This window comes from Accipiter gentilis, chromosome 28 (assembly GCF_929443795.1).
Source record: "Accipiter gentilis chromosome 28, bAccGen1.1, whole genome shotgun sequence".
NCBI lineage: Eukaryota > Metazoa > Chordata > Aves > Accipitriformes > Accipitridae > Astur > Astur gentilis.
The window spans coordinates 8003651-8027167 of NC_064907.1; the positions used below are offsets into that span (position 1 = coordinate 8003651).

The window sequence follows — 23517 nt, forward strand, 5'->3', positions numbered from 1 at the left end:
TCCTTCCCTATCCCATTAGCCCACATTCTCTTCCTGGCCAGCCCTCCAGTGCTGCCTAATCTCATTTACAGGGTCTGCTGCCAGATCTGCTGGCAGCTGCAGTTTCTTGGCCGCTGTTTTCGGTGAGCCAGCCGAGAACGCCGAAGAGGAGGAGGAGGAGGAGGAGGAGGAGGAGGAGGAGGGGGGGGCGGCTGCTGTGTGGCGGAGCGGCAGCAACAGCAGCACCTTTGACGTGCCCGTCCCCCACGTGACGGCCGCTCCATTGCGGGGAGGGAGCTGAGCTGCCGCCGCTCCGGCAGAGGAGGGGAGAGCCGCAGCCTCGGCGGCGGCGGCTCCTCCCGTACCGCCACCGCCACCGGCAGCAGCGCCTCCGCCCGCAAGTGCGTGTGCGTGTGTGTGTGATGAACGATCGCCGCGTCCCTCCGCCCGCTGCCGGCTGACACCGACCGCGCGGGGCGCGCCAGGAGCAGCGGGAGGAGGCGAGGAACCGCGGCCGCGGCGCAGTGACCTTGGCCCAGGAGGTAAACGAGACGGGCGGGGAGCCGCTCTCCGCGACCCCCCCGCCCCCCCCCCCCCGGTGCTGCCGGGGGCGGGAGGGGGCGGCGGGGGGGGGGGGGGGAGAGGCCGTCAGCTCCCCCCCCCCCCCACCCCCACCCCGGGCGGCGCCGCTGCCGCTGTCCGCGGTGCTGAAACCGGCGGCTCCGCGCCGCGCTCCCTGCCGGGCCAGCCGGTTCTCCCTCCCGGCCGTTCGGTGCCGAGAGCCGCGCACCCCTGGACGGACGCAGGGCAGGGCAGGGCAGGGCAGGGCGAGCCGGCGCTGCGGGCGAGGCGCGGTGAAACCCGGAGGCGAGAGGTCCGGGGTGGGGGGCTTCGGAGGTAAGTGTTTGGAGTAGAGCCCTCCGGGCTCCCCGCGGCCGCCGGTGCGGTCTGTAGATGGAGCGCATTCTTACACCTGCGTGCAAAGCCGGAGCTACGGCACGACCCGAGCTCTTGCTTCGTGCGGTTCCCGTGTGAGCGGGGGGAGGGCGGGGAGGAGACGGGGCTGGCGGCGGAGCCGGCGTTGTGCAGCGAAGTACGATGAAAGTAGGTGAAAACAACCGGAAAGGGTTTCTGGCTTGCTTCTTCCTTCCCCCCCCCCCCCCCCCCCCCGCCGTCGCCTGCCCCCCTCCCTCCCCCGGCATACGTGTAAGAGCACACACGTGCTGGTGAATTAAGGAGAAGTTTCAAGCGTCCGGTTTGCTTTGTGCGCGTTCGGGGCTTGTGAAAGTTGCTAGTACGGCCTGAGCCGCGAGGAGAGGGCACTGCTGAGTGCTCAGCCGCGGGCTGAGTCAGTCCCCCCAAACCTGTGCTCCGGGGGGTGCGGAGCATCCCTTGGGGAAGCCTGCGCGGGCGAGGAAGGAGCGCTTTGCGAGCAGGCGGCTGCATGGTATGGTATGTCAGGGAGCTATTCGGAGGGACAATTCATTAACGTCTAAATTAGATTGACTTACTACATTCATTATTTACAGGCAAAAGAGAGTAATGACAGTTAGCGGTGAATTAGCAGCTTCGCTCCGATGTAAATATCTGTTGGAGTAAGAGCATACGCCGATTCTGATCACATGTTGCTAGAAAGTCAGGTCCATTAATCGTCAGGGAAGGAAGGAGACCTGAGGCGATGTCTTACTGAAACCACTTTTACCTTTTACAGCGCAACGTTCAAAAGCGGATCAAATCTGTGGGACATGGCACAAGGAAATAATTATGGGCAAAGCAGCAACGGGGTGGCTGACGAATCCCCAAACATGCTGGTGTACAGAAAGGTAAGCCTTTGTGCTTTTTCGAAAGCTGAGGAAGGGACTTCAGGAAATGGTGAAATCCTGGACTCTTTTGCCTAGCAAGTGCGGCCATTATTTTTGCTGTTTCTCTCCAATTTCACGAGTAGATGCTGCTGCTGTGCTTTGTGTTGAATGGAGCAGTGTGATTTCAGATCACCTGCCAGTAATTTGGGATGTTTTGCGTCTGTTGACATTTGTGCTGCCTAATGCAGTTTAAATGGTATGTGCAAAGTAGATCCATATCCCAGGTACTACTAGATTGAGAAGTGACTGGATCTGTTGGTTTAAATGGTAAAATACACACACGTGTCAACTTTGCATCATGTTCAGACACAGCTGGTTTTCAATTTGAAATACTTGATGTACTTCATTCATTTTCTGCATTGATACATATAATATGGGATGGTGGCAATGTGCCAGAGACTGGAACACAATTTGAATTCAAGTGTTCGCTTGTAAAATCTATTTGTAAAATGAATTCATGTATTTAAAGCTAAACATTAACTGTATGATACAAGATTTTGTGTTTCTGTCTCTGGGCAAAGATTTTCAGAGTGCAGGCGAGCCAGAACCATTAACTTATTTCATATGAGGGGAAAAAGTGATTAAAGATATTACTTATCTGCAGTTGCCACAACCTAAAAAAACCTCAAACACATACACTCCAGGGATGCTGTCTGGGAAGGATTTCTAATGTAGTTATTCTAATAGCGTCAATATACAAATTTCCAGGCATTGAACTCCAATAGTGGGGCTTATTTAGCCACTGTGCTTTCACTTCAGTGACAGTAAGTGCTTGGGGATTTTGAGAGCTTTATTTTATGTTTGTTTGTTTGTTTGTTTGTTTGTTTTTATAAAACTTTAATTGCATTTATCAAAAAAAGAATAACAAAATAAATTCTAATAATAATGGAGAAAAATAACTTTGCTCTGACAATCTGAAAGACATAATTATGCAACTACTTGTTTATTCCTAGAACACAGTGCTTTCTAACTTGTTTGTGGTTGTTTTTATCAGGTGGAAAAAATCAATATTTTTACTTTGTTAGAGGCATTGACTTTTCCTTTTGCAAGTTAACTGTAATAGAAAGCATCTGATATGTACTCAGTTTAGTCTTTGAGGTGAACTAAGGTATCGTCGGTAACTGTGGTAAGTATTCTTTTCCCAGAAATTAAAAAAGTAGTCTCAAATTGAAGGCTGATGCATGCTTTTTTTCTCTTCCTATTTTCAAATATGTTCCTGATCTCAGTTAGTTGGTTGTACTTGCTTGTAGTTGCTTGTATTTTGAAAAATTAGGCTCTTTTTACATAAGTGAATGATTTTATGAACTTAACCTTGGTTATCCACCTATGTAGGAATGCACACCTAGAAAAATATGGGCTTACCTTGCCATTAACGCCACAAGTGTGTTTGAAAACGCAATTGTATGCGTGAATTTATATGTGAAAAAAAGCTGCATATATTAAAAGCAATATATCAAAGCTTATATTGTTCTTCATAGGTTTTTGATCTTTCTAAACAGAATCTTTCCACATTTGTCAGAAAGAAGTCTTTTCTCATCTTCTTTAGTACATGGAGGGGGAACGCAGAGAAACCGTTTCTCTTCTGCCGTGGTGACTTCGTCTGAGGAACGGGTCAGGCTTGTGACCCATTATATGTAGTGTGACCTTATGCCAAAATTTAACATTACCCCTGAGCAGCCTCCAGACTGAAAGGGAACTGCTGAGGAAAGTGATGAGAATCCTGGTGATGCAGGGGAAATTTGAAAATGGGGAGCAGGGATAGGGCGCAAAACCTCAGGTGTATGCTCAGCAAATCAAAGCATCAAACACCTTTTCAGTTCTCTGTAAATCAGCGGTAAAGGGATAATACCAGTTTCTGTCTTCCAGTGTAGCAGTGGTCCTTCCCTTGTGGTCACTAAAGTGCCAGTGGTACACTGAGTATTAAACTTCTGAAGAACGTTGACCTTCTACAGCATTACCTGCCATTTTTATTTTTGTACATGTCAATTTATTTTTGTAGCATGGTGAATCAAAAGATCATTTAAGACTGTACATGCTGGTGTTAGAGTACTAGAGAGGAAACCAAGTAGTCCTTCCTCTGGCAGTATTCAAGGAGTAGGCAACAAAATAATAGAGAACTTTTAAAAAAGTTACCTGCCTTTTTCTGCAGTATGATATTGCTGTAATCAAATGTGTTATAAATTCTCTGTCTAGAACATAACAGGAGGATAGTTAGGTGGAAATCATTTCACTTCAGAATATATAATCTCTGAATGTAATTCTTCAATAGCAACAACTAAATCACAAGATTCCTGTAATACATTTGAAAACACAATACTCCTCTGTCTGTCATTGTGTTGGAAATGAAAACACTGTGCAGAGTGAACAAAGAACTCGATCTGCCGGCTTCATGAAGGACTTTTTTTTCTTTTTTTGGCCAACTGGAAAAGTATTAATAGTCATTAGGGGAAAAAAAAGTGTAAGTATGCTATTGGCTGGCTTCAGAAGGAAACTGGATTTGAAGTCTCATATTTTGAATAACGTTGCTGAAATCCACAAATGTGGAAATGCTTTCTTCCAGTAGTTTATACAACATCAATGCATGGAATAGCACACATTTTGTGATATGTGTACCTGCAAGGAATAGATGGGACATCTCTTATTACTTGTGTTAATGAAGAACTAGAGTGAAGACCATTACTTTGGCTATAAAACACAATTTTGTAATCTGGTAATTCTGTTCGTCTCTGACTTTCAGGCATAATTTGAATTAACTATGTCCTAAGCTACATGGAGTTACAGCCCTGGGTTTCCTAAATCCTGATTCTGTCAGGAGCATTTTGTAGAAAATTCTACACAGAATGAAGTTCTGGTGTTTACAAGTTCAGTAGTTAAGGCTTGAATCGTTACAGAATCATTATTGCACTTTAAGTAAATTGCACAGTCTTGATAAAAAAGGCTGTTCTATTTTTTTAAACGTATTTGGTTAGTAATTAGTTACTTATTTGAAGGGTTGAAGAAAGATGGATTATCAAATTATAATCTAGAGTAATATAGAGTGTAGATAACCTGTTATTCTCATAATAGCTTGTATTCCTAGACAAGGGTTTCATTGCATTTTGCTCTCAGATATGATTTTTTTTTTTTAAAGTCAGCATAGGATAACCAAATATTCAATGCATACATAACTTAGAATTATTTATTTGAATCTGTGATGGAGAAGACAAGAGCACAGATAAACAGCTCCTTATATCATTTTTACACTGCCTTTTAAGATGCTTGTGTCAGTGTTTTTATGCCTTGGGGAATACTTTTTTATTTTAACAGAATGTCAGCTGCATTATTCTTTTTGGCTATCACCCTAATTATAAAGTAATGACATGTGACACATCATTGGTACTGACATACCTTAGAAAAAGTCCTAAATTTTTCTGCTAGTAGCCTGAGGCAAACATGAAAAATGTAAAAGCCCTGCTTTTACTTCCTCTCCAACAGAGTCCATTCCAGTCAGCAATTTAAAGAGATAAGACACTAGAATCCATAGTATTTTATCATCACAAGTTGCTCATACAAAAATCTCAGATTTCAGCAATACTGACTTACTTGCTGCAAGCTACGTCTTAAAGAAGAAACTTGGATGTAATATAAGGCCCATATTGTGCAGCTTTTCTAAGTTTCTGAGCCTGACCTGCCTTTTGTTTCCTTTTTAATCTCATGATGGCAAAAATAATTAAAATAATAAGAGGCGTCTTTGAGGAACTTCCATTTTAGACATACTGCTGGTCCTGCTAAACCTTTGCTTATCTGTCTGGTCTGTACTTTGCTTACTTTTTTCGTCAAACGTATGCTGCAAGGATTAGGAGTTCTAATTTGTAAGTTTAATGGTTATTGTATTGCTGTCTGAACTAGCTTCGTTTGAGAGATGATAGCTTTATTTTGTAGCAATAAGATTAGCCCTGTCTGAATAGTAATATTCTTGTGACTGAGACTTCGATTGTCTACCTTCCTCACTGCCCCGAGTGTTAAAATAGCTTTTGCCAAAGCTGATTAGAATTTCTAACAGTTGGGCCTTTCAATGCTGTAATGACGATAATGAGGTGTTTGTTCTGTTCTTGTGACAATTGTTGAAGGTCATATATGCCAGTACTCATGTATAGCAAGTGCTGAATTTGTAATCTCAAGCTCCTTCTTAGTTTACCATGATCGTAGAATCATAGAATGGTTTGGGTTGGAAGGGACACTAAAGATCACCTAGTTCAACCCCCATACCTTGTGCAGGGACACCTTCCCCTAGACCAGGTTGCTCAAAGCCCCATCTAACCTGGCCTTGAACAATTCCAGGGATGGGGCATCCACAACCTCTCTGGGCAACCTGTGCCAGTGTCTCACCACCCTCACAGTAAAGAATTTCTTCCTAATATCTCATCTAAATCTACCCCCTTTCAGTTTAAAACCATTACCCCTCGTCCCATCACTTACACTCCCTGATAAAGAGTCCCTCCCCCTCTTTCCTGTAGGCCCCCTTTAAGCACTGGAAGGCTGCTATAAGGTCTCCCCGGAGCCTTCTCTTCTCCAGGCTGAACCAACCCCAACTCTCTCAGCCTGTCCTCGTAGGGGAGGTGCTCTGGCCCTCTGATCATCTTCATGGCCCTCCTACGGACCCACTCGAGCAGGTCCAAGTCTTTCTCATGCTGGGGGCCCCAGAGCTGAGCACAGTACTCCAGCTGGGCTCTCATGAGAGCAGAGTAGAGGGGAAGAATCACCTCCCTTGACCTGCTGGTCACGCTGCTTTTGATGCAGCCCAGGATACGGTTGGCTTTCTGGGCTGTGAGCGCACATTGCTGGCTCACACTCAGTTTTTCATCCACTAATATCCCTAAGTTCTTCTCCGCAGGGCTGCTCTCCGTCCACTCATTGCCCAGCCTGTACTTGTGCTTGGGATTGCCCCGACCCATGTGCAGGACCTTGCATTTGGCCTTGTTGAACTTCATGAGGTTCACACAGGCCCACCTCTCCAGCCTGTCAAGGTCCCCCTGGATGATATCCCTTCCCTCCAGGATGTCGATCACACCACACAGCTTGGTGGTTGGCAAACTTGCTGAGGCTGCACTCGATCCCACCGGCCATGTCGCCAACAAAGATGTTAGACAGCGCCGGTCCCAATACCAGCCCCTGAGGAATGCCACTTGTCACTGCTCTCCACTTGGGTGTCGAGCTGTTGACTGCAACTCTTTGAGTGCCACCATCCAGCTAATTCCTTATCCACCGAGTGGTCCATCCATTAGATCCATGGTTTTCCAATTTAGAGACAAGGATGTCACGTGGGACAGTGTCAAATGCTTTGCACAAGTCCAGGTAGATGAAGTCTGTTGCTCTTCCCTTATCCACCAATGCTGTAACCCCGTCATAGAAGGCCATCATGATCTGATATTCTTCATAGAAGCTATACCTCCAAAGCGTGATACTTAGCAACTGTTGTTGTAAAGGAGCAATAGCCATGCAGTGACAACACTGAGGAAATAGTGACCACCATCTTCTAATAACCATTCTCCTCTCCTGTGCTTGTACCAGATACGACTTCCAGGGTAGTGTGCAGATAATAGTGTGTTCTCATGTGGCTTTTATCAACTGCTGCCTTAAAAAAGAGTGTTGGAAGAAAATGATATCACAGATAACTGTATTCCTTAGAGCCTGTGAGACTAAGGAAGGACATGGTAGGTGGGATTTTTCTAAGTGCTGTCACCCACTTTGATAAGGGAAGAATTAGTCTGATACTATGCATTTCTGAATATACCATCACAATCTATGGAGGCATCTTGCTCCCAGTGTAAACTACTGAGTTTGTTACTACATTGCAAATGCCAAAGTACTAGAGGTAAGTGTGGTTGTTTTTGTTGTGGTTTTTTGGTTTTTTTGTGTGTTTTTTTTTTTGTTTTTAATTAAATTATAGTATACCTCTACATTATGCAGTTTCTTCTTCTTCTAAGAAGAGTGATATTGTTGCCAGTCTTGGATGCTGGTTTTGGTTTTATTACAACATTCATCATTATAGAATTGATGGAGAAAGGTCCACATTTGTGGACCTCTGAAATTCCAGCTGTACGAAGAACAGAATTTACCTCCCTATCCACTATGAGTGTTATGAGGATGTTGTCATAGTTCTGGAGTAGTTGGTTGGTAGTGAAGTAAGCTATTACACAGGTAATACTTAGAGGGCAGGAACATAATACTGGAGGACAGAGTAGTTGCTAGATGCTGTGGAGTGCCTTTCGTGTGGTGAGACTGCACGTTTCCCTGTACGGTCACACCCTCATGTTTTGTATCTATCCCCTGTGCGGTGATTCACTTCAACGCTGTATCCTCTCCTGGAACGGTTGTTGTTAGTACTAGGTGTAGCGTGTACGTCTTGGCATCATTTGTGATAAGAGCAGTATAAAGGATTTGATTGTCTTCACAACTATACAGAACCACTGAAAATGCCAAGGAAACGTGATTAAAAATACGTCTGTCTGAGTTTGCAGGTGGCTAGATCTGCGAGAGGGGCACCTGCCCTGTGTATTTGCTTTGGTGATTCCTGCTGTGTTTTCCACCCTTTCGGTTCTCCTCTTCCTTCCACTAGGTGTAGAAATGTGTCAAGTGATATTGCAGTGAGAGGTTTACTGCTGCATGCTGTTCTGAGCTTGATGTGCTCAGATCACTGGCATTACTGTCAAATGGAAAAACCCCACAGAATTCTGTGCTACCATGTTACTTCCTTTCTCCATCCCACATATGCTGTCTGAAAACTCTATGTGCCTGTTTTGATTGTGCATTGTCATTTTCAGTTTCTCTGCTTCTTTCCTTTGAAGCAGTCTACATTTGTAGCTATGGAAACAATGATGCTGTTGATAGTGACGTGCAATACGGAGTCAGAAATTGTTTGTTTTGGGGTTTTGAGTTTTGTTTTCTTTTACTTCAGACTTACAATGTTCTTTGTGGACTGAAGGAATTTTTATAGTAACCTCTATCGTATGATAACATTTGACACATTCCCAGCAAAGCCGATATGAGCTATAATGAGGCCACGTTAAAATATTTGCATGTAAATACAACTTGCACTACACCAGCTTCTTCAAATCAGTCTGTAAAAGCTGCTAAAAGAGAAGAAATTGGGCTTATCAAGTGCATTTACAAATCTAGGTCAAAAGTCAAATCGCAGGTCAAGCCTAGAAAGAACAGAATAGAATCACCAGCAGAATATGTTTAATTGTTTTTTACATGCTATAAAACTTTTCAGACAGAGTGTTGGGGAAAGGTAAAGACTGCAGATATATAATAGAGAGTGTGAACAATAGCTGGTTTCCAACCATATCTCTAAAAAAATAAAGCTTTTACAAAAGAGATGTATATAATTATTCTCTGTGTTACAGGTGGGTAAACTGAGGCATGATAGTGACATGTCAGTGTCAGAGCAGTGGAAAAACTAAAAATCCGGGTTTTTTGGTAAAATAGAGCAAGCTATTTTCTACAGAAGAGGGAGCCATTAGGGCTGAGCTTGCAAAATACTACCCCGAATGGCTTCCTTTTTTTTTTTTTTTTTTTTTTTTTTCTTATGGGAACACATTGCAGTGGTAGGAGGAAGAAGTTGGAAAATGTAGGAGGATACCTTTTGTCGGCTTTGATCAAGGCAAGAAAAGCCTAGATTTTAATAGTGGTAATATGAACTTTACAAAAGTGAATAAGGGAAGAAAACTTTGAGGGTCACATTAGGAGTTGGAGGAGATTGACCACTTTAGAAAAACATCTTCAAATGAAGCTTTGAGATTATGGTACACTGAAGAAAAAGTACATGTACAATTTCCCATGGCAAAGGGATCAGCCAAGAATTTTGATTTTTGGTCTTGATTACCACCAGCTCTAAAAAAGGTTGGAGATAAAAAGGTTGAGCTAGTTATTAAAGTATGTGTCGGTTGTAAGAGTAACTGGAAGAGATGTAGCGGGAATGAGGTTGGCTGGGAAGCCACAGGGGACATTAGTCCTTGGAGCTGAACTGTCTGAGAAGCAGAGTTGGGAACTGTAGCTTCATGTGGGGAGTGAGAACTGCCTGGGGTTAGTGCAGGAGAGCAGGCTGGCTAAGAAATGGAGCTGTAGGAACAGGTTTAGGAACATCTCATGAAGCTATTGTAACCGTCAGTGAAGCTTTTACTAGATAACATACTGGCAGGGATGGGAGCTTGGCGTTTGGACTATTTAGCCTCCTAAATTTTGGGGCCGGTTTTGTGCTCATGTGTGGATGTGTTTGCAAGCTTCCTTTGTCAGATGCTGCTATGGATCTCTCTGAATTTGTTTGTAATGCTCTGTGTATCTCGAGAAGACAGCATTATAGGCTGAGTTTCAGAGAAGCTGCTTTGTCTGTGAAGGTGATCAGGGCATCAAATGCCAGAGACATCACTCTTGCTTTTTCTCACTGTTGTTATCTGCACTTCCTTCGAATATACTTCTAGCTAAAAGTTTATTGCTGATGAACAGGAACTGGAGAGGTGACACTCTATATATTTTATCCATATTTTTTCAATGAAGATGCCTGTTTTTCAAGATTTTTATAATTGTGCTATTTCGACTCAGTTGACATCTTTGATAGCCATTAAATGAAATTTGAAGTGTATTAGATCCACAGTGTTACTCAATGAGAAATCCTTTTAGGGAAGTCTTTAAGAATTTATCAAGTTGTATTCATATCAAAGATGTGCTGGTTTAGTTCTGAAAAACCTTAAGTAACAGCCAAATAGACCCCAAGGACAATCCAGATAGAAATTTATCCTTCACAGTGAAATCATCCTTCTCCTGGTATTCTGGTACCATTTTTACTGAAGCTGGGTAAAATGGGAACTTTGAAGCTGTATTTACTCTTCTGCATCACTTCCGCTGGAGTTGTGCATTTGCTTTCTTCTTCCTTTGACCTGTGTTGAATCCTGTTTGACTAACAGAGTGTGAAGTTCTAGAGAGGAAGTATTGTGCCACAGAGGACGAGACAGAAAACAGGGAGGCTCGCTTCACAATGCAGTTCAGATGTACAAGGGTTACCTAGCTGAAAGTGAAAATTGTTCCCGATAACACCAAAGGATTTTTTTTTTTTCTTTCTGTTCCAGTTATTCGTGATGACGTAGATGGTTGTATAATGTGAATGTACGTCCATGTACATGCATATGCACTTACAGTATTTCAGTAGTCTAATCTAAGAAATGGATTGGCAGTTATAAATACCCTCTGAGCAGTGCAGAGTCCTGCTGCTGTGGGACAAGCAGGGGCAGTGAGGTGGGTCTGCTTTTGTGACAGAGTCTGTGGGGTCAGGACTCTTACTGGCACGTCGATTTTGTGGCCGTTATGCTTTTGTGACTGTTCTTCATTGTTGATTAAATAGCAATCCACAGTGAAAAAATAAAATATACATACAGCCCCCATGGAATTTATTTGGAAGGAATATTATGCCAGCCAGGCCCACTTTTATTGTAATCTGATTCTTGATTCGTAATTGATCATAATTGAAAAAACATGAACAAAAGGTTGTATTAGAGGACATTTAAATATATAATAGTTTTTGACAGCATCTCATGTATGTGATGTAACACTATTGTACTTTGTCTTCCTCATTGTAAAAGTGAATTGCACTGAAGTATTTTGAATAGCTGGTATTTAAAAGTGCCCTAAATTCTGGTGGAAAACCACAGTTTTTCTGATCTACTTTTACCTCAGGATGAATAAGCAGTTTACTGAATGCCTTTCGAAAGGAAGACATATTAGTGGTTCTTAACACCTACACTTCTCTGAACCACAGACTGTAAGAGGTATTAATCTTCTGTGAGCTAGATTCTACCCTCACATGTAGATTCACAGCATTTCTTGATATCAGCAGGAGCCATACAATTGCATTTGGTGTGGAATCAATATCGACAAGAAGAAAGACAAAGCTTAATAACAAACCCTCAAAATTACATGAAGTTGAGGCAGGTGTTTTACAATAAGAATTCTCTTTATGTTGTACACTTTTGTCTGTATGGAGGAGAAAATATAGAACATTTTGTGGCTGTACCAGAAACCCCCTGACGTTCGCACATTTAGTGCTGCAGGCATATAAGCGTGATCTGAAGAAGAAGTTCAAAATTGTAAACCAGGATGGCTTCTCAGTAGCAAACGGAAAACTTGGTGTATGAATAATGCTATCATACAGGGCTATGCTAAGATTTCTGTATGACTGGAATAGTTTATTTTAGCTGTATTCTGTAAAATAGGTGGTCTGCGGTGTACTTAAACTCATCTTAGTGAAATTCTGTGAAGATCAGCTGTTTATTTTGTACATAGTACCTTAAATTTATCAAAGTATTACAACAGATGGTAAAGTGCTATGGTCACAGGAATGCAGTTTTAGACAATTAGAATACTATAAACAACAAGAGTTCTACCCAGCTGCTCACAGTATTACTAGCTTTCAAATGTCTCAGTTTTAAGAGTTACTAAGCAACGACAAATCTCATTCAAGTCACTAGGAGCTAAAGGTTTTTAGTACCTTTTCATAAATCATGTCTATTACTCTGTGGAACTCATCACACTACCTGAACGAAATACTTAGATTCTGGCTCCTGTGGTCTGGAGGGAACACCAGCGTCCGTCAGAGTAGAAGTGCCATACTAATGCCCGGTAAAGTTAATGCACTGGTTTGGTTTCCAAGAGAGAGGAGAAATACCTTCGGATTGTTTAAAACAGGGGTAAATGATACAGTGCTTTATCTGTGCTTGTTTCTCAAAAACATGTAGTACAAGAATAGTATCTCTGCTGTAGGAAAATCTTTTCAAAGTTTAAGCAACTGTTCTGTTCTACAGACAATTGTGACCTGAAGCCCTTAGGTTCATCTATAGTGGAAAAAAATAGTTCTGATCTTGCTTTCTCTTTACCATCAGCTCCACTTCTATAGCATTACTTTTGGATGTTGAAGTTCATGTTCAGGTGTTTAATAAACACACTGTCCTGTTCTTATATTGAGGTAGCGTTCGTATCTTGTTTTGAGGTACATCCAGAAGAAAAGTGTGTGGACATGTTCTATTTATATAGTTGTGTTTGTATTTACCTGTGTTGATGCGTCTATAGCTGTCATGCCATTAACATTTTAACAGAAACTTTGGTATATAATTGGTCAGGCAGGCCACAGCCAATGCTATTGCCTCTGGGATTCTTTCAGTTTATGTTTTTTTCTTTCCAGGAATTGAGGGCTAACTTTGATTCCAGGACACTGGACTTGACAATCCTTTCTAGTCCTGTATTCCAATGTTTAGGAGCTCTCACTGTAAACTATGGAAAATCAGACATGTTGTACAGGTATAAATGTGTAACCATGGATTGTCCCTGAAGGTTCTACATTTCCTTCCGACTCTGATGTCTGTTATCTAAATGAAGACAAACACAGGTGCTGAGATGTCAGTTTATGTTGTCTGGAAGGGTGTTAGCACAGGACGTTGACTTACCATCTTTTGTTTGTTTCTTTCTTTTTCACATGTTTTGAAGAACTATACTTCTTGCTCCCCATTCAAACAGGAATTCTACCCTTTGAGTCCTGTGAAATAGTTTCCTTAAGTAGATCATTTCATGGGGCTTATTTTTGGTTGCTCTCGGCAATATTAAAGGACATGGAGTAGGTTCAAGGACAAAACACTGCATGCGAGGCACTGAAAGAAAAATATTCAGCATCTCATCATTCTGTCACTTGCAATATGTTTGTCTTCATGTGAGCCGTAGCACCAATTGCTCTGTCTGGCGAGTATGGCAAGATAAGCAGGGTTGAATGAGACCACCAGGCTTGTGCAGGTGCTTCTGGAAATGGTGCTGGAGATTGACTAGGTGGTCCTCTTCCCCCTGGGCAGTGACCAAACGTCCCACAGGGATGCTGGGAGGGGTTCTCTTGAGGAAGGAATGAATGCCGGTCTCATAAACAGTCTTCCATGCTAAGTGTTAATGTTGGTGTCCTGGTCAAATTGTTGATCAAGTCTTTTGATGGTTCTTTTACTTCACTGGTGCTCGTTCTGCAGTTTCCAGGGAGGGAAGCCTCCGCTGTCGTCTTGTGTTCATCAGCCAGGCTAAACGCTGCTGTTTGTTGCCTGCACTTGTGTCACGCAAAGGAGGCTGCTGGGCTTAGCGTTCTGTTGGCAAACTGAAAAGATAATTTCTGTGCATAAAATTTACAATCTAAATATAAAGCAAGAGGTGGGGGAGACTAGTCAGAAGAGGCTAAGTCTAGGTAATTTCCATTTTTTCCCTCAATGCATGGAATGGTCCTTGCATCACCTTCAGAACAGTATTTGAGAATCACCAAAATGGAAGTGAAGCTTGTTACAAATTCACAGTCATTCACCTGATTTAGTCCAAATGTCAGTGGTTTTGTTCTTTGTTATCTTGACAGGCCTTAGCAAGAGGAAATATTTTCTGTATGTTCTCACTTTTCTCCTTTATCCCACCTTTTTGACCTTTTCATATAATCCATATAGACATGGTAAATGGATTTTAACTGGGTAGTCCACAGTTGACATGAATATATTAGCATCAATTTAAGTTTTAGCTATGTTGTTAGTTATATTTAAATATTTTTGTCCTATTGTTTTTGCAAGCTATCTTGAATAGTACTTACAAGATGGACTACTTACATGCTTATGTATTAGCCAGTTAGACCTCAGAGTGTTACTGGAAGTGTTCAGTGTGTTGTGTTATTGTGGCGTTAGCTATCCTTGGGACGGGTACTTTCTTGAACATTTGAAGCATGTAGTAGATGCAGTTGAGGGGGAAAATTCCCCTCTCTCTCTTTTTTTTTTTTTTTTTTTTAAGCTAAGTTCTTTCCCATTTATCTTGTAGAAGTAGAAATGAAATTTTACTTTATTTATGTGGCCCTAAGCGCAGAGTAACTGCTGTTCTCAGTCGGGTTATTAAGGTTAATTCCTTGAAAAGTATCGGTTTATTAGGTTAATTCCTTGAAAAGTACGTGGTTCCTGCGTGGCTGAAATGCTACAGAAGTTCTTACGTGGTGGTGTCCTGGTGGTACCATGCTAGAGGTATGACTTCCAGCTTTTTGCCACTGAAGTAGGCTATATTGTAGAATGGATTAGATGAAACATTATGTTTTGTGTGTATTTTCCAATTTCCCTTCAAAGCAAGTAAATGTAATGATGACTTTTGAATGAATTGCCCTTCTACAAGCTAAGTAAGTTTTCATAATTGACATAGCAATCGTAACATTAACTATTAGTGCAGTGAATGACTTCTGACAAGTGAGAATAAATGAGATAATAGTCATTAGCCAGCGTAACACCGTTTTCCTGAAGAAAGAGATGGATGGTGTCTTGAGGAGAATACAGCGGAAAAGCAGTGGCAGATAGCATGTTATACTGAAATGCAACAGTAGCCGTAGATTTTTGCTAATGCTAGGATGGTCTGTTGCATCACTCTTCTAATCTGTCAGATCTCAGCTAATTTCTTCCCTTTAAGACTGAATGTGATCATGCAGAGGGAGACTCTGAGTGTGCAAGAAGGAAGGTTAAGTCTAGGTTGTGCTGCTGAATGGTTTTGAATAAATCACTCCATATCAAGCAAACTGAGAGGCATACAGGCACTTTGTGCTTAACTCCTTAGGATGCTGATAAGTAAGAGGTAGGTATTATTTTAAATAATACATGAAACAACATATATCTTAAAAGTAAACATCCCCTCCCCGCTTCTTTAGTAGGAAGATTGGAACCACAGAAACTCTTAATTTGTGCAGTGCTATAAAAACAGTAAATTCCTCACGGCTGGAGAATTCTTGTAATCTTACCAGAATGCAGTTTGCTTAAGAGCATGGGGAGTACCTAAAATCAAACATTGCTTTTAGAAAATTGTGCAGTGGGAACATAGATATGAATCATAGTTCTGCTGTCCTGTTTGACAAAATGCTAGTAATTTTGTGCCTCTGTTTCCCATTTGTAATTTGGAGATAATTCATCTGGATTATGAAAAGACATTGAGGACAAGACTAATTATATTTTTGGACAGGGTATAGTGTAGTGACAGCAGTATTTCAATAACGAGTATTGCCATATTTTTGTGATACACTTTTTTTATTTTTCAGTTGTCTTTCACAATTCCACTGTGATTCATTACAGATCTAACCTTTGACTTTCTGACTAACAGATTTTGTATCCCTTTTGAGTGAGATTTCATCAGCCTGGAGAACTTTCTCTGACTCTCAGTGGAGTGTTAAGTGGAGATGCAGTGGCTAAATCTCCAAGTGGTGTGTAGATAGTATACTTTCTAGAGTCATTGCTTCTGTTTCTTTACCTGCTTTGAATTCTTCAGTGAGTGATGACAGAGGGAACGAAGATGTACATGACCTACAGTACAGGCCCATCTGTGAAGACCAGATGGCATCTGTAACAATTTTTCCAATGATTTGGTTATTTTCCCTTCCATTTCCTGTAAATTGTCTAGGGGAAACTCATGTGCTGAAACAAGCAAGAATAATGGAAGTGCTGACCTTTATTGACAGAATGGCATTTTGTGCTCTCTAACCACTGCAGCCTAATCTTACTTCTCTAATGCCTATAAATGCTGTGTTTGAAATAACAGCGTAACTCTATGGAATCCAAACACAGGGGGTTTTCATGCCACTAAAAGAACAGAGGGTATCTGTAACTAAAGTGGTGTGTGGGAGCCATATTTGTGAGATTTTGCTTTCCGGCAATTTAATACTAGTCAGAACACTGAATAAGTATTGTGGCAAATGTAACTAAAGGGACATTAATCCACACTATGTTTTCCTCTAGCTTTAATTTTTGTAACAGATACTGTAATTGTATCTCTCGGCAATATGTCCTAACATTCACTCTGCTGAAACAGAAAGTACAGCCTTTCAGTCTGCATTCATATGGATAGCGTGAGTTTAATATGAATAGTAATGATTTGAATGAACCTATGCAGCTTCATACATAGTATTTCTGTGAAACATGAGTAGACCTGCAAAACAACTGCCTTACTTGTTTCTTTTGGTTGGCATTCATGCGTTTTGTTGGTTTTTTTGTTTTGTTTTGTTTTGTTTGTTCACTAGGACTGATATTATTGGCATCTGTGCCATCTCCAGCAGGATGTAATTCCCCAGTCTGTGTGTGTGCATGTGTACCCATGTTTGCAGCTGGTATGCTAGCTATGACTAAGTTTTCCCACCCAGTTTAAACAGTTCGTTGCTTTATCAGTGTGGTCCTCTCTTTTATTATTACTTCTTACATCCATACATCAAAGTGTTTTGCCTTTGAGCAAGGGAGAGAATCATGTAGAGGAAAGACTATGTTATTAAAAGTTCATGTTCTCTGTAGAACTGCATCAGCAGGTTTGGGCATTTAATAACCATTATTACTTAGCTAGGTCACTTTTTTCATGTCATATTTTGTTGAAGAGATTAAAATATATTCAAATTTCTGACAAGTAGTACTTCTGAACTAGCAACTCCCATGTGTCCCCTCTTAAAACTGTACAGCATTTCTTTTTGGAAGTGTCTCTTCATTTGCCTCTTCCACTAACAGAACTGTGTGCTCTGAAATGGTTAGCTTTGCTAATGATATAAAATATTTTCCAGTTTCTTTTCCACTTTTCATAAACTTTTATCAAGTAACATGAGAAGCACCTTAGTATGTCAGTTCTAAAATCCATGATACTAAACCAATTTATTTGTCAAAAACATCTTTACCTCTCAGAAGCTGTGAGGTTTTTTTGGTTATAAATGGCAACTCTGGAGTCATAACACTAGGATCAATATCACTTTAAATTGTTTTGTTAGAATGTTGCTGTCTGCTAATGAGGTTGAGTCATGGTCCTAGACAGTGCATGATTTTAAGTCTGATGCTATGTTGGGTTTTGTGCTGTTTCTGGCTGTGTCCAATACAGGCATCTGACAAATTACAATTTGAGACAGACCAAGCTTTTCCTTCTGCAATCACAAAAACTTTTTATGAGCCATCATACATTTATTTTTGCATCTTCACTTCAATTTTCACTGCTTCAGTTCAGTATGGAGATTTAATAAAAACCTTTTATTAGCATAATTTTATTGCATTGAAATTAGCCAAGTTCCCTGAGCAAGGAACGAAACTATACACCCCATGTAGTTTATGTGGACTAAAGAAATGCACCTTATATGCAGAGCCAAGATTTTTTTCTTAGTCTAATTGAAGTATTAGCAATCTAATCAGAGTTGCTATTTGTCCAGTTAGAATACTCCACACAGATAGCTGCTCACGTCTATATCCCTAATTATCCAATTATTGCTAATCCCAAATATTAGTATAGTTAAAACTGATATACACAAGCTGTTCAGTATCTATTTCTTTCTCTGGTGTTAGGCTCAATTTTTCTAGGCTCCTTAGGGTCCTAGGGTCAATAACGCGAAGTTATCTTCTAGAAGCACAGTGGAGGATTACATCTGTATCCTGATAGAAGGAGTATGATGTTGATATTGACTATTTCTTCCTTGTTGCTCTTGGAGCTGCTTGTATTTATTGTTTTGTGTTTGCTAACACAGTTGTCCTGCTTGGTCTTTCTTTGTTGCTCCCCAAGTTCCTTTTTATATCCAAGTTTTACTATATATGTGGTATGTTTTACCCAGCTCCCAAGGTTGCATTCCTTCACTAGGAATCTGACAATATATGATTTGTACTTTTAGCCCTGGAGCCCAGGTATCATCCTGTGCCAGTACTGTCAAAAGTCTCTACTACCATCTGCTGCTTGAACTTTTGGGGGCTTCTGTTACAGCCCCCTAACTTTCTTCAGCAGCCTTCAAACTTCTTTAACATAAGTAATGTTTTATTAGCACATCCTTGTCAACCCCTTGTATTAGGGTTATTGAATTTTTCACTGTACAAAACCAACGATCTGTTAGAAAATCTGTGTAGCTACAGATACATATAGATATAATGTTTTGGTAATTACTTGCTGTTAATTTTGCTGGTATGTTACCAAAATTACCTTATAACAGTTTTCACTGTAAAAGACAAATAAGTCTGGTTGTAGATATGAAGGACTTTATTTAAAGCTTCTGATTTTTGCCTTTTCTAAAGTAACAGGAGAGCCACGAGATTTGTCTTATAAATCTTATGTAGTCTACAATCTGTGGACCACAACATACCAGTAAAATGGAAGTAAATATAACAGGTCAAACCTGCTGAAGAAGAAATTCTGTCCATGGCCATTATCCAAAAATAGTCACTCGTACAGACTGAGACTGTTAGCGAGTGTAATCTAAGAGGCCCCATTAAAAACCATGACCTTTAGCAAACAAGTGATTATTACCTCTGTCTTCCACTCAAGTCTTATAACTGATGCCTGACTTTGCAGCAGTTTGAACTTTGTAATCATCTTAAATGAATGCAGGTGAAAGACCTTATTAAATAAAAAGCAGACACAGAATGATTTTGGACATAATTTGAACATCGTCTTGCATTAATGACATTTACAGTATTAATCAGAGACCCTGAAAATCACAGTTGTTGATGCTCAGAATAATTAAAGCATCTCAGCTGACAGTGTTGATGCTCTTGAATTGTGATTTATATGAAAGGCAGTTTATTTGCACATAACTTTTCTTGTGTTTCCAAGTGCAGTCTGTCATCACTGACTATTTTTAAAAAAGGCTGAATTCCAATTCCATTGTGAGTGCAAAAATATACATTTTTTTAATATTAATCAAGCAATATTGCTGTGAAAGCTACAACTCAGTAAACCAGCTAACAATTGTAAGTGATATTTATAGAAGCTCTGTTGGAACCAAATATCTTCTTAACCACTGCAACCAATGACTTCTGTTTGTTACTTTGGGGCCATAGAAATGGAAATTCTAAACAACAAAAACTCTCTCAGCTTATTTTAATAATAATCTACAAGGCCCTTTTTCAGTTTTGGCTTTCCATGTTTTTTCATATCTTGAAGTGCTCACCAGACTTTGTAGTTCAGTTGAACAGAGTCTTTGATTGTCTGTGCTTCGCTAAGAAGGCAAGAGAAAATGCTTTTTATCTCACAGCCTGACAAATTGATTTTTTTCTACAGAGTACTGCTGGATCTTACAGCTTAAAAGTGGTGTGGTAATGTCCCAGATCTATTTCCATTCACTCTTCCTCAAACAGAATTTGCAGTTTCTGAATTTTGTCTTTTTTTGGAGTCTTTTTGAAAGGAAGGAGAGTTTTTTAATACACAAAAAGGTAAGGAAAATGTTTGATACATTATTTCATGACTAACTTCAACAATACTTCCTCAAAGGAGGTGTGTTTATTTTCTTTCACTTTTGAAGTACTTTGAACTCCAGCTTTAAAATTGAGTTGCAGTATTAGATGAAGTTTTGACATGGTTTCTGTTGCTTTAGTACATTATGTTTTTATTTTAGAGGAGCTATGTGAGTGATTGAAAACTCAGTTGTGCATCCTTGATTTTACTTTGAAATACATGCTCAACTGTGGTTCTCATCAGTGCAGGTGTCCTCAAAAAATGACATGATTTTTGCAAGCACTGTTCTGGTGGGTGAATTGATAGATTTCCATGCGCAGGCTAGATCATGTCAAAAAACTTTATTTGGCAATATTATCATATTATTTTATCATGTGAAATTGTCTTGCTGGAAAAGAACATGTTTAGGGAAATAAATTACCAAAAGAACTTTGGCTTTTGTTATGCAGATTTGAGGGATCGAATCTATGAACTGGTTGTTGTTCTTGTTTGCAGTTGCCATAAAGACCCTGACTGTTGTTCTGTTTGGGAGGCTCTTAAGTTTCAAAATCATATTCTTTCTCATGTGACTCTGTATAACCATTTGCAATCACCATTTAAATTCTTGGTCATCATAAGCCTTGAAATGTTGTAAATTACTACCTGTAGGTATTTGTCAGAACAAGCATTCCTGTAGTTCTCTAAGTGACTGATCACTGTAAACACACAGGCCAGTGTATCCTTGAAAGAGATCTACTGTTCCAGAGTATCCCAGTTGCAGAATAAAATCAAAACCTTTATATTTAAATAATGGCAGCTCAAAAGCACAAGATCCTGATACAGTGGTCAAGTCTTAAAACTGCTAGAAAATGTTTTGGCACTATATGTATAGGGAGTATTCTGAACTACAGTTAGTAGAAAACAATAAAACATTTTTCTGAGTGCATAGCCATGACTATCTGAAATTTGACAAATATGAATAACATTGTATATGTCAGAGTAAGTTAGATGATCCTTAAAGGTCCCTTCCAACCTAAACTATTCTAGTAGTCTATGAAATCATTGGAAGGTGTGGTTGGGTTTGTTTTGTTTGTTTGTTTTATGTGTGTGTTTTGTTTTGTTTCTTTTTTTTAACAAGGCTGGTTCTCTAAGTCTTAGCAGTGTTGCACAGCATTTATGATGCCAAAATGGTAAGGCAGATCCATTCGTTAGTAGGACTACATGGCTACATTTTTTTAGAACCTTCCTGTAGTTCAATGAAGGCAAACTGTATGTAATTTGTCTTTGATACAACAGCTAGCAGATGCGATTTACTGTGCTGCTGAGTTGACTTTTAGCATGATCTGGTTTTATACCTCTTCTTGCACTGCAGAATGTTAGTCATAGGAGCAAAACACACAGGGCAAGGTTTTCTGGTTGAAGAATGCAGGCCTTAAGCTGGGGGGTAGAACAGCTGAGAGTGTGGATTGGGAGATTCATTAGTTCCCTTCTGAAGTAATTTCAGCACTCAAGGAGGTGGGGAAATTGAGTGCACCTGAGGCAGATATTTTATTTTGGTCTAAGAAAATACAAAGCTGTTCACAATTTCTAGTTTTGGGTTTGGTTTTTTTTGGGAAGAGGGGGAGTTTACTTGCTTGTTTCCCCCTGAAGGGTCCATCATGCAACTGCCTAACTATAATAAAATCTCTTCCTAGTTTTTTTTCCAGCTATTAATTGTCTGTGTTTTGTAAACTAGACAATATAAACTTTACTCCGAATCAGTATTTTCAAATTGATTTTTTAAAGGAATTTTAATGAAATTGTGCTTTGTTTATTGGATATAAGCCCAATTTTGCTGATAGTGATTTTCATTGATGCAGCTTTGCATATGGAAGCATTTGTCTTTTTATGTCTTTCTTGCAGGTGTATTCGTTGACATTAAATTAGTGGTTGATACCATTCTGATTTGCCAGTATACTGATCTTGGGCTGCATTGTATTTATATTTAACTACCTGCTTTACCACTGATAAGTATCTATTGGCTTGCTAGCTTACCTGCACATTACTGTATTGATCTCTCTTCTTATCTTGCGTCTTGTACTCTTATAGTTGAGTCAATTTATTCCAAGAACACAGAGTACTTTTCAAGTCATTTAAACACACAGCAGGAAGATGATCCAGATGATAGTTTTATCATTGATTTTTATAAAAGACTGCGAGGTACACAATTAAAATCTAGCTGCAGATAAAGACATGCATTTGAAGAGATGAGCTTTATATTTAGAGGGACAACAAACAGGTTTTTATCCTCTGTTTCTGAAAACATCTCTGGGTAGGTTTTTTGGTTTTTTGTTTGGTTTTTTTTAAGCAGCACATGATTCTGAGTATTCTTTTTGGGTACTCTTTTTGGGGATATGGGAGAATGGCTAAGTTTTCTAGGTTTGTGGGCTCTTACTATGTAGTAGGTTGTGACATGTCAAAAAGAGGTCAAAACCCAGGCCCTTCTGAAACTAGAAGTTTCTCTTTGTGGTGCTTTATCTTTACACCCAAATTTCAGAGGTCTTATGCAGAAGCTGCCCTCAGCCTTTGATTTACTGTATAGTAGTTCTCATGTACTTTCAGTGTTGTGCAACTCCATCTGTAGCATTCTTTCACTCGTAACGTTGTGTCTTCAAAAGTTTGTTTTTCCGTTTCATGGTAACTTGTCAAACTCATTTACACTTTGTTGGTCATCCAGCCATTATTCAACATGGCAAAGCTGAATGGTTTCCTCAAAAGCAGCTGAAAATTAATAGAAATGGAGAGATTTTGATATCTATGTGAGGTGTGGGGTACATTGCTGGAGGACTGACGGTATCGTTTTGCAAACTTGGAAACAGTTCTTCAGCAAACCTGTCTGCATTGCACCAGGAAGCAAGAGGAGGATAAAATGCTTTTTAATAAGATTACTTAATTTGCAGAGATAACTTACCACTCCAAATTTTGTGATGCTACTGGAAAAGTTTTGTTAGTAAAAGCTAAAGAAGTTTCTGGGAAGTGACTAAATTTTTGTCTTCTCATCGCCTTCCTGTGAAATGCAAGGCCTGTAAGACCTCTGGTGTCTTGGGGCGTTTTATCATTCAAAGCACAATACTTTTGTCGTTGCCTTATCCTTCTTCCCTGTTCTTCATTGTCCTGCTTTTTTTCATCTTGCTCTGTCTTGCCATATTGCAAATAGGTAAGCTCTGTTCAGTAAAGAAGCCTTATGTCTGAATTTCTCAGTATGTGAGTGGGGTTCTTCTAAATCAGCTGGGAAGTTATGATGTACTCTAAAACTCTTGAAAGAGCTTTTCATCAGGAGTGTATGCTCTCCCTGCGTGCATATGCAGAGCTGGGAAACAGATCACCTTCTTAAAATGTGAAAGTGGGTGCAGCCACAAAGTCACTTGACAGGAATGCTGTGAGATGATAGGATATACAGATGGTTGATTGCAACTGTATC

General features: G+C 40.2%; 1 protein-coding gene across 8 annotated transcripts in view; it reads left to right on the forward strand.

Annotated features, from left to right (window-relative positions):
• The first annotated feature begins 391 nt into the window (after positions 1–391).
• Positions 392–23517, forward strand: part of RGS7 (regulator of G protein signaling 7) — a 247291-nt gene continuing 224165 nt past the window's right edge. For 7 of the 8 annotated variants that reach the window (XR_007509825.1, XM_049830713.1, XM_049830715.1 and 4 more), the window contains exons 1-2: positions 392–521; positions 1691–1802. Coding sequence is in view for 7 of the 8 variants with exons in the window: in XM_049830713.1 (XP_049686670.1) it covers positions 1725–1802 (78 nt within the window). In the remaining variant the exon portion in view is untranslated. Of the gene's footprint in view, positions 522–1381; positions 1427–1690; positions 1803–23517 lie in introns of those variants that run through there. The other variant, XM_049830714.1, reaches the window with a different exon arrangement.